The 12316-nt window shown below is 34.3% G+C and overlaps 1 protein-coding gene across 1 annotated transcript in view; it reads left to right on the forward strand.

The window, feature by feature from the left end:
• The window catches only part of THSD7A (thrombospondin type 1 domain containing 7A), a 481161-nt gene that overhangs the window by 249537 nt on the left and 219308 nt on the right, over nt 1-12316 (forward strand). Inside the window, exon 4 of the mRNA XM_002818197.5 lies at nt 1589-1770. Within this exon, the coding sequence (XP_002818243.3) occupies nt 1589-1770 (182 nt within the window). The remainder of the gene's footprint in view (nt 1-1588; nt 1771-12316) is intronic.

A 12316-nucleotide genomic window follows, 5' to 3' on the forward strand; every position in this document is an offset into this window, starting at 1 on the left:
TCCGTTGTGCTCTAATGTAAAAAGTGACTGAAACCTCCACAGAGAATTTCCTCCCCAATGTCTCTGCCTGTCCCACTGATTGTTCTGGTTCCTCTCCACATAATAGGCTCAAGGATGTTGCCAGGATTTCCTGTGTTTTCTCTCCTATGAGTTTCTTCTATTTTTGTTGCAAGCTAGGTGCTTTATTCTTTTTCTTCTCAGATATTCAAACACAATTAACAAAATAAATATATATCCTTGAGTATATTTCTCCATGCCCTTTTTTGGGGGTAGCATTTTTCATAGAATGTGTAACCAATTTACATTATTGAAAGACTATTCCTCTCATTGGACTTTTTGGCGTGACCTAAATCAGAACTTCAATTTATTTAAAACAATTATTGCAACTCCCTTAACAGATGATCTATTTGGTTTTGCTTCCTTCCCCTTCAATCCCCAAACCAAGCATCAATTATCCGTGTTTCTATAATTGACCTGAGTGCTGCACTTCCTTTATAAATTAATGTCAGGTGTTGTTTCTTCATGACCCAGTCCCACAATTCGTTAAGCAACAAATCCCCACTTATAAAATTTAAAAACAGGCATGACGTTCATCTTTACTGTCACAAAACCTTACCATTGACAGAGTGACGCATCCAGATTAGACATCTGAGGGCCGTTTAACCTTCTGCCTGATTCAGGTGGATATTAGCACATCCATTTGCACCTATGTTGGCTGTTCATCCGATTACTAAGGAAGCATCTTGGTTAAAGTGACACACAGTGCTACATGAGTCATGTTCTTTGTGCTTTTAGAATATCCATTTTCCTTGAGGTGGAGAAATGCCATCACTTCTTATCTTCGGTGGCATCGGGAAATGTTTCCCTAGCTATCTCCTTCAATCATGTGTTGGACTGACAATCCCCTGACATTTCTCTCACATCATAATCTTGATTGGAGCTTTAATTGAGCATCATAGATCTTCTTTCCTGTGCTACACTGATGAGAAGTGCCAGCTCTTTGCATCATGCATCAGCACTCATTAGGAGTGCTCAGTGCTACAAAAAAAAAAAAAAAAAAAAAAAAAAAATCTTATTCTTGACAATAAAGAGAAAACTCTGATTTATTGTCTTATAATTTTTAACCCTAATACACAATTATAATCTTAATACACTGTGCACTTTTCATTTATTTTGTAAAAGGCAAAGCAAATGTTTTAGTTCATCATCACTCAGAATGTTTCCCATTTTCATATTCAATCCTCCTTTGTTTATAGGCAACAAGAAAGGGCAAGCCTGGGTTCAGCTTAATTGAACATAAAATTTCATGTTTTCAGCGTTATGCTCCCTTTTCATAAAATATTTATAAGTAACTTCCAGTAATTGCAATTGAAACAGGATCACCCTAAATTTAACCCCTCATTAAATGGAGCACTGCAGAGCATAAAGAAGGAGTTGAAACCAAATATGCATCATAGATGTAGTCTACGATGGATTCTCCAGGAAAATGCTTTTGAGACTAATTTTTGTTAAAACAAAGTATGACAGGAGTAGAGAAACACGTCATTCAATAATTATGGTTGCTGCTGCTGGTGTTTTCTTTATTTAGGTATGGCTGGAGAACTACAGAGTGGACTGAGTGCCGTGTGGACCCTTTGCTCAGTCAGCAGGACAAGAGGCGCGGCAACCAGACGGCCCTCTGTGGAGGGGGCATCCAGACCCGAGAGGTGTACTGCGTGCAGGCCAACGAAAACCTCCTCTCACAATTAAGTACCCACAAGAACAAAGAAGGTAACCTTTGCTTTATTCTCAAAGATTCACTTATGAAGACTGACTGAGCATGTGATTGCTCTGAAGGGATATATACACAGCCATCCGGGTCATGAGGGCTGCATTTCTGTTCACATTGTGGTTGGTATTCACTATGGTAAACAGTAATCCACATTATGGTTGTGAAAATGTTTAATACAACTCCATCTTTGGTCAGTTCTGGTTTACTGACAAGTTTCTTTAAAATTTTGACTTAAAGGCCTTCTTGACTCAACCTCTTCATCAAACTTTAGCAGGAATAATTTAAAAACTAGACTAAAAATGTATCTGTAAATATACACATATCATGCAAATATATATTCTAAATTCCAAAATTATATAAGAAGTAAAACCTGCTTGTCAAAAAAAATCTTATTTGGGTAAAATGTGGTTAAAAATAAGTTAATTATGATATTGAATAAAATTGTCAACTTCAATTTAAATAAGTACAGAATAGAAACTATAGTAAAAGAAAACTTTAACCCAAAGGCATTTTTTAAAACTCTTCAATTGTTTGGCAGATAAATCTTTTTTTTTAATTAAATCTGTTTCAGGACCTGATGTAGTAAGTGTACAAAAGAATAATTGAATCCAATATGGCCCAAGCTAAAACTATATATTTTAGATATTAATATGACGCTAAAATTATCATAATTACTTGATTAAGTGTATATTGAATTAGTACATCTTACGTTTACACACAAATATGAACATTTTTAAGCAGTACTGTAAGCAATCTTTATCCTCCTTCTGTCTGAGGAATAGCAGGACTTCTTTCACTGACCCATTGAACGTATATTAACATATACAATTTGTTTAAGAGAGTAAGGATAGAAATACCAATACAGATTGCATGTCATGGAAGTCCTCAAAGTCATCAGGAGAGCATGTAGACAAACCAGTAATTAAAATGAAATATGCTATGCCATAAAACTAAGTTTCGGAATGAGCATAAGGGAGTAGTAGAAACAGAGCCCTTTATGGAGGGAGTGGCACTTGAGCTGAATGATGACAGAGACACTACTTACAGGGAAGCATGGCAAGAGTGCAAGAGGGAGTTCATTTCAGGCAAGGGAACAATGTGTATTAATGCACAATGCTAAAGAAAAGCAAAAACAAAGAGCAAATCTCACCAATAAAGATGAGCGTGTTGTATTTGGCAGGTTGTGGAGAGGGGAGGGGAGGAAAGGAGATGAGAGGAAAGGATTAGATTTCCTAGAAAATACCTTGGTAGAAAAAGAACAAGGATAAAGGCCCTATTTGATACCACCAAGTGAAATACCAAAAAAGGAGAATATTTTGGGAAGGAATACGAGCAAAAATGATCAGAAAATAAGGTAAAGAACCAAGAGAAATGAATGTTTTAAAAACCAAAGAAGGGATGGCTTCTCTGCCCCTCCCAAAAAGGACTGACACCAGTGACCAGTAATTCATGGAAGATAAAAACTGAAGTTTTGCAGTTGCAACTTTCAAAATTTAATTGTTCTGTATCCACTAACTTTACACAGCATGTCAACTCATTTAGGAGTCTAGCCTAGGGATACATTTTACTACTAATGTATCTTGAGGTTATAAGGAAGTAGCATAAAACATGTAATGTTAATATATTAATATTTTCTTGGCCACTTTAATGGCTGCATTTTAACACTCTTAAGTAGATTTATTATAGCAGTCTTTCCAGGGTAGTATAATTTCATTGCTAGAGGTAGATCAGATTTTAGTTTCGGAATGTCAATTATGTCCTGTAGGTTATTACTTTCCAAAGATCCTTCAGAATTCTGAATTGCAACTGGGTATTTTTTTTAAAGCATTTTCTTTTAGAGCTCCCCCCGACCACTACTAAACCACTACAGACACCAAAAACAGTCACAGAAAAAGAAGGAATATTGAAAGAATATCATTATTAAGATGTAGTTGTTAGACAAAAGCAAATGCCAAAGCAAAGGTCAATAGATATGAAGGTAACTAATTCACTTAAAATTAATATTTATCATGTAAATATGTAACATGAATAATTTAGGAATATGTGTCCTTTCATATCAAATACCAAGAATACTAATGAACTTCTTAAAGTCTTTGCAAAAACAGTTGATTCTCCCTAAAAATGTAGCATTTATTCCACGAAATTTAGACTCTGTTAGTTTCTCCCTGGGAGTACTTAACATTTCCCAATAGGAAACATATTCAGTATACCAGCATCCCAGGGGTGACATGCGGAGTCTATAAATATGTGTGAGTGGAGAACAATTAGGCTGTGGGCTTGAAGATTATTCACACTTGATGTTCAGTCATGTTCATATGAAAGAATGAAAGCTTATCTTATAAAAGAGAGAAATCCCTCAAAACAACTCCCCCAGCTAATAAGAAGACACTCATTTCAAGAATCCATGACTGTGTAACCATGAACAACCTGTACTATCAACAACTCAGTTTTACTTAAAGAACTGTCTACACTGTTCTTTTTGCAGATTCACACTATGTGTTCTCTAGATGACTTGTTTTCACATATAACCAAGATGTGAAAAAGACTCTGACACAAAACAAAATACTTTAACTCAAAAATAAAATTTATTAGTACAAAAAAATCCTGAAAGCAAGTGATATGAAATTTAGGTAAACTTCCTTTATTAACTTGGTGCATTGTGTTACACAGGGGAATGGTACTGACTATCTTAGCACAAAGGCAGGAAGCATTAATGACTTTTTTACTCATTGGTATATTCTGTACTACTAAGTGACACACACCATAAGGGACAGAAAAATTCTTATCCTTGGAGTTAATACATTTAATTTCCAAAATAATAAAATGTATCTTATTAAAGTACTCACAAGGTCTTTAGTATAATATTCACAATTTAGTATGCTATTTGTGTCAGTGGAATTATATCATCAGAACATATCCTAAGTTGGAGATAGCACCTGTAAACAGTAGGAAGAAATATATCTAATCGATATTGGAGAGTGTCTATATTTTATTATTGCACTGCTCTTAGCTGTAGGTAACCCTCCCAATCCTGACAACTATTCCCCCACAATATTCAGGTGAGCAGAATTTCTACTATATCATTTCCATAGAAGAAAGGCTTGACAAGTTCCCTACTGACAGTGTCAGTAGTAAAACCCTTGACAGTTTTTGTTCAGCCAGCTGATCAGATTTCCAGTAGGCTGTGAAGAATGTCCAGCTTATGCTGGCGTGAAATCCACCCTTATCAGAATATGACAGGAAGAGGCCTTGCCTGTGGGGAGGTTATCTGTATGAGTCCTAGAAAGTTGATGAACATGTTGCTGATCATTGGATGCGTGGAAGTAAATTGATTTTTTTAGAGTTCAAAGTAAAATGAAAGTAGATTTTACCCACAGTAACTCAAGAAATTCTTCCATTTAGTACAGATCGAACATGTTTTTAAGTGAGGGAAGCTGAAAGTATTGGTTATAAGGCAACATGAAGTTTACAGTGACTTATAGGAAACTTAAGAGCATTACTCTGTAGAAAACATATTAAAAATCCACACTAAAATCTGGATATTGTCTACGGGATTGAGGATTATTAAGAAAGACAGCCTAGATAATAAGCCTGTATGATGACATAGAATGAGATATAGCAGCAGAAAGGATTGGAGGATCAATGGGAAGATAGGTGGAGGGATGGATGATTGAACTGTGAATGGATAGATGGAAAGATAAGTAAAAAACTCAAATTTCCTCATGCTCAACAAAGAAATAAGAAAATAAAATAGTCACACCATTGCTAAATGGAAAGTAAATTATTTATCACTGTATTTTATCTACGGTTTCCACACATAAACCCACTTTAGAAAAAAGCTTTTTGGAAAAAGAGAAAAGAAAAGAAAGGCTATGCTTATGGTGCTATTTTCCTGTTATTTTAGAAAGTAAATATCAGAGTGTGTTGAAGTCTTGTGCTGTGTCTTTCCTATTCCTCACTTTTGAAATAAAAGGTAGGTGAGAATATTTTACATGATAGTTCCACCTGAAGTGTATATCAGGGAACCATGGGTTGCTGATACCTAACAGAGTCTCCATAGATTCTCAGATGCAATCCTTAAGTCATTTAGGAAAGGGAGTGGTTTATTTTTACTTTCTATTTTGCTAAAAATATATCGAACCTGTCCCATGAAGAAACATGATTTCATGTTTTTTGACTTTCTATAATGCCATTATGTAGATGTAAATTACAGGAAAACAAGATTTTTAAATTTACTGACTTCTAAAACTTTCACTAGTATACTATAATTATACAAACAGGCATATAAAGTTTGGCTATGAACACTTTTTGAGAATAATATAAGTATAAACACTCCATAATTTATTGCATTTCTAAGCATACCACTTTCTGCTCATCTTAATGTGGTAAATGAAAAAGGACTAGAACCCATGATGGCTACAGCTTGGAAACACAATGCACTGTAAATACAGTGGGATGTAAAAAGCACTAGAAAATAATATGGCAGGTCCTCAAATAATGCTGTTTTGTCCATGAACGTTTTGTCATAACATTGACGAGAAAAAAAAAAATTGATTCTCAGCTGAGGAATGTGGAGTCTGCATGTTTCTCCCATGTCTGCATGGGTTTTCTCTGGGTATTTGGGTTTGCTCACATGCCTCAGAGATGTTCACATCAGGTGAACTGGCATGTCTACGGAGTCCCTGTCTGAGTGAGTGTGGGTGTGTGTGTGAGTGCACACTGAGATGGGATGGTGTGTTGTCCAGCCACGGTTCCCACCTTGCTCCCTAAACTGACGGAATAGGCTCTGGCCACCCACGACCCTGGACTGGAATAATTAGGTAATGAATGGTCTTACTTGTTTTTAATCTTTCTTAAGTGTATGTACAGCTTAGATTTATTTCGATGTTTAATATTAAAAGTGTTTTGGTCTTTATTTAGAAGTTTAGTGATGTTTTTGTGACCAGACATATGCCGTGGGAACTTAACTCTCTTGTTTATATCAATTAGCCTATGGAGAAATGAGTTCTCTTTTAACGATGATTAGTCAAGGCTTCCAAGAACCTATTGGTGACGTTAAATGAGGACTTACTGTATATAATAATTAAAACATAGGAATCCCCAAAGGAATCAGAGCCTCCTTGTTAGCCAGTCCTCTGTATATCTTGTGGGAGAGAACAGCTTTTACCCTATGAAATTACTCTGTGATCAGTGGACTACAAAATGGAAAGTGAGATGTCAAGAGGTTCAGCTATTGGGGTAAAAGGTAATAAAAACTCATGCTGGGAATTAGATTAAGGTAGTTAGTTGTCTACCCAGAGGTAACATAAGAGTTTTTATTGGAGAAACGGCTTACTGATGAGACTTCAGGAAGTATTCAACCAAAAAGGCAATCAGAGAAACATATCATGAGGCAGCTCAGAAGTCAAATAAACATGAGTACTGTGCTTTATACCTTTGACTTGGTAGGTTTTTAGTAAACATTTGCTGTTTGATATATTTACTGTTCCCTTTATAAAATGGTACAATCTCTTTTAATTTGTCTGAAAATTATCTCTTGAATATTTCAAATATCCACCCCCACTTCCTTAAATTCTGTTTCACAAAGAGGCTATATTCACACTCACACTGCCTTTTATCTCTGAATATGGAACTCTTTACACCTCTGAATTTGGATAGAGGACACATGATCTAGTCCTTAGATCAAATGACATGAGTCAAGATTCACACACCTTGTTTTCAGTTTGGACACTAATTTAAGAGAGCAGTTTTTATTTCTTTTATCTTTTCTAATTATAGTATATACTTTAAAAGTCTTTTAACGTCTCATCTTAAGGCTATTTTCAATAGAACCCCAGATAGAAATCAGGAAACCTGGTTTTCATTTCTGCTTAGCATGTATTCTTAGGCACATTACTTAACTTTATTTGCCTGAAGATACCTATTTATAAATTACTCTTCTGTTCCTATTCAAGCTATGTGACAGACTAGCTTACACGAAAAAACAGCCTTTATATAACACCTAGTCAAGATTCACACATTTGGAATATATTGTTTGGGGAAAAATGTAGAAACATTAAACACTCTTATATTTTATTAACTCATTATGCATATTAAAAATTTAAGAGTAATTATGAAGTAAAAATACAAATTTGGTTTAATAACTACTAATATATTTGTATAATTATGTATTATACAGTAATATAATCAATTATTAATAAGTAATGTGCATATATATATTTTCCAATGTTGTTTTAAATGATCTTAAGGGCAGAACTGAGGTCTTGACTAACTAAATGATTCCCCAGAACAAACCAGCAAGGCTGAGCTGCTGATGCTTCCTGTGGTTGCCCTTGGGTGGGGATGGTACAGGAAAAGGGTTACACATTTTGGGAACCTAGGAGGAGTGAAGCCAATAAGGAGCATGACACAGAAACTTTAGCCAGAGAAAGAGAATACAGGCAAAATACTGCATTACTTCATTAATCTCAAAGGATAATCAAGTAAGTAGAGAAACTCAACTTACCTGTAGAGGGAGACGACAATTAAATAGGTCAGCCTCAGTCTTAACTTAGGAAAAAAATAAGACTCACTAAGAATTCCAATTATGGGACTGTATTCATATTGGTTTTAGTTTCAAATTTATGCTTACTTCCATGAGTCCAAAAACTGCAAAGCTTGAGAAATTAATATAAGAAATTATATCATTCCACTGGTACTACTAGAATGCCTGAAATAAACAAATGCAAAAACTCTCTAGATGAGAATACCTTAACCTAAGGCACAGGATTTACCCCTGTAAACTGCACCATCCAAAATTATGAATTATGCAAGGAAAAATAATCCATCATAAACAGGATTTAAAATGCCTAACAAACAGTAAGATTAGACTCCCAAGATTGGAAATACTGTAATAGAAATAGCAGATAGAGGCCAGACATGGTGACTCATGCCTGTAATCCCACCACTTTGTGAGGCTAAGGCGGGTGGATAACTTAAGTCTGGGAGTTCGAGACCAGACTGTGCAACATGGTGAAACTTTGTCTCTACCAAAAAAATATAAAAACTACCAGGCATGATGGCATGCACCTGTAGTCCCATCTACATGGGAGGCTGAGGTTAAGAGGATCTCTTGAGCCCAGGAGGTAGAGATTGCAGTTAGCCAAGATTGTGCCACTGCACTCCAGCCTGGGTGACAGGGAAAGACCCTGTCTCAAAACAAACAAAAAAGCAGATAGAGACCATAAAATGCTAAAAATTTATTAAAGATTTAAAGGAAAAACTTTACAAGATTAAAAATAATGAGTCAGAATAAAAAAGACCAATTTTTTAAAATAGTAGTTTTAGAACTGAAAAACACATTCATTGGAAATAAATAAACAGGTAGTTTGGACAGATTGAGCTAAACAGTTATTAGCAAACTGAAGACAAAAATAAGGAAATAATTGAATATGCAACACTGAGAATAGAAGTTGAAAATAAAAGTGAGGATAATAGTCATGCAGAGTTGAACAAGAAGGTTCAGAATATAAGAATCAAAAGAAAGGGAGAGAAAATGCTCCAGGAGTGGTAAAAAACACAGATATACAGAATTAGGAAAAACAAGAATTTTCAAGCAGGATAATAAAATACCCGCACTAGGGACAATGTAGTGAAATTTCAGCTCAACAGCTACAAAGATAGGTTAAAAGGAATAGAGACAAGAAAAACAGTATTTAAAAAGGAATTAGCAAATTAATAGTGAAATTTTCAGCAGCTACAGAAAAGCAAAACAACACTAATTATATATTCAGAGTACTGAGAGGAAAGTAACTGGCAACATAGAATTATTTATCCAGCTACCTAACTTTCAAAAGTATGGGCAAAATTTAGACAAAGGTGAAAGGGATTGCCTTCAATAAACCCTCACTGAAAGATTGCCAAAGGATATTTAAGAAGGAAATCAAACCAAGAAAGATTGATCAAAGATGAGCAAAGAATTTGGTAAACACATGGATAGTCTAATTAAGCAGAGATATGTATGAAGCAATACTAATATTATAATGTGCATTTAGTTGATGAACAAAAATAATATAGGATACGAAACAATAAGGAGAGTATTGTTTAGGAAAAAGGTGGAAATATTGAACACCCTTCTATTTTACTAACATTATGCATGTTAGACATTTAAGCATAATTATTAAGTAATAATACATATTTTGGTTTTAATAACTATTAATATATTGTATATGTATTATTATACACTAATATAATCAAGTATTAATAATTAAGTAATGTGCATATGTATTGTTCCAATCCAATAGAAAAAATGAAAGAGACTGGATAAAATTTAATCAATTTAATAGAAGTACTAAATAAGAAAAAAATACCGATTTTTTTACATGGACTATCTAATACCAGATAAAGACTAGAATTGGAGCTCTAAAATGTCAGAGTAAAAGATTATTACAGAAAATTATTTTGTTTTAACTATAAACTGCATCTGAGAGACAAATCAGCTGTATTACAAATGTTTACAGTGACCAAACTAAGAGTGTGGACTATTGAGTTCAAACAGTCACCACCGCTGGAAAATATGTAAGCAGACTAACAGATCACACTGTGTATTAATATTTTCTAGTCAATAATGGCACCTTTATATACAAAGCACAGGTAAAAATCATATTTTTTCAAGGAAATAACATAAGATTAATTTGCCATATATGTGTACAGTGTCAAAACTATTCAGGAGAATAAGAGGTTGGATCAATTAAACGGCATTTGATAGAACATTTTCTTAGATAATAAAAAAATTCCCAGAATTTTCTCCAATATTTTTAGAGTGAAGGATAATCTTTACAAATGTAAAATTCAGAAGCAATCATGTTACCAAATTGATATTGTTCAATGAAGCATGAAAGCAATTGCCAACTTCTAAAATTGAAGGATAGAAACATCTGAAAATTCATGAGTATTTCAAACCTGTCTCTCTTTTTATCATTCTAGTTTTTCCCAGTTTGCTAATGGAAAAGACAAAAATGACATTGGCAAAGAAATTATTACCCAGACAAGATTATAAAATTCATGGTGTATATTGGTGTCTTGTACAAAGTCATGGATGATGTACTAATAAAGTATATGAGTAATATTAAGCTAATAATAAAATATTGGATAATAATCTTGTGACACAGAAATATTTTAATAGACTACAAACAATAGAATATCTCTAACAATATGAAGTATAATGAGTATGTATAAATACCCAGTTAAGTCCCAAATGCCCACTATTAAAAAGTAGTAATAACAATGATGATAATGGTAATAACAACATTAATTACATTTATTAAGACATTATATTAATTATTTGGTTGCTTCAAAGATTAAATGTGTAAGTCGGGAACACACACTTGCAAGGATTTAATATTAAACTCATTCTATGTTCATTCTCCCAAGTGTTATTTTTCTGACCATCAATTACAGTAGAGGAAGGGTTGCAAATTCAGGTATCTCACTTGTTATTCTTTCATTCACTCAACAAATACTTATTGAACAATTATTAGGTTACACCACTGATTTAGATGTTGAAGATATAATTTTTTATGTTTTTATTTTATTTTAATTTGTATTTCAAGTTCAGGGATACAAGTGCATGTTCATTTACATAGGTAAACTTGTGTCATGGGGGTTTGCTGTACAGATTGTTTCATCACCCAGATATTAAGCCTAGAACCCATTAGTTAAGTTATTTTTCCTGATCCTCTCCCTCCTTCCACCCTCCATCTTCCAAAACACCTCAGTGTGTGTTGTTCCCCTCTATGTGTCCATGTGTTGTCATCATTTAGCTTCCACCTTTAAGAACATGCAGTATTTGGTTTTCTGTTCCTGTCTTAGTTTGCTAAGGATAATGGTCTCCAGCTCCATCCATGTCCCTGCAAAGGATATGATTTCATTCTTTTAATGGCTTCATAGTATTTTACAGTGATTTTTTTAAAAAGTATACTTGATACCTGTCATCAGGAAGCTTATAGCCTGATAACAGCCTTGAAGTTATAGCTTTGTGTACTTGGAGTTTAGACTGACCCTTCACAAGGCTGACATAGGGTGACTTGTATGGATCTGTCAGTTTGGGGCTGTCTAATCCCTGAGAGTGCACTACACCATGGTCCGTCCTTAATAACAAACCTGTACCCTTATTCCTCAGGTGAATTTTTTTTCTCTAAAGCATATATCCTCAAAATATAGTTTAAGAATCACCTGGATGCTTTAAGAAAATGCAGACATTCCTGGATATTACCCACTGGGGTTGTAATTCTGTAGGTCCTGAATGAGGCAGGAATCTGTTTTTTATAAGGATTGTCATTGATTATAATCAAGAGTTGATTTTACCATACAGCTAATGAGAGTCTTTTGGGCCCCAAAGCTTATGCAATTTAGAGAATGCTAATTATTATTTTTTTTAAAAAGCCAGATTGCAAAATTCCAAATTCAAAATCACTCACTAACATCTCTGCCAGGGCCTTAGAAGGGCCCAAACCTTAAGCTTCATGGGCTTCTCAGTAAATCTACCCCTAATTCTAACATAGCTTT

The sequence above is a fragment of the Pongo abelii genome, chromosome 6 (genome assembly GCF_028885655.2).
Source record: "Pongo abelii isolate AG06213 chromosome 6, NHGRI_mPonAbe1-v2.0_pri, whole genome shotgun sequence".
NCBI classification, from domain to species: Eukaryota; Metazoa; Chordata; class Mammalia; order Primates; family Hominidae; genus Pongo; species Pongo abelii.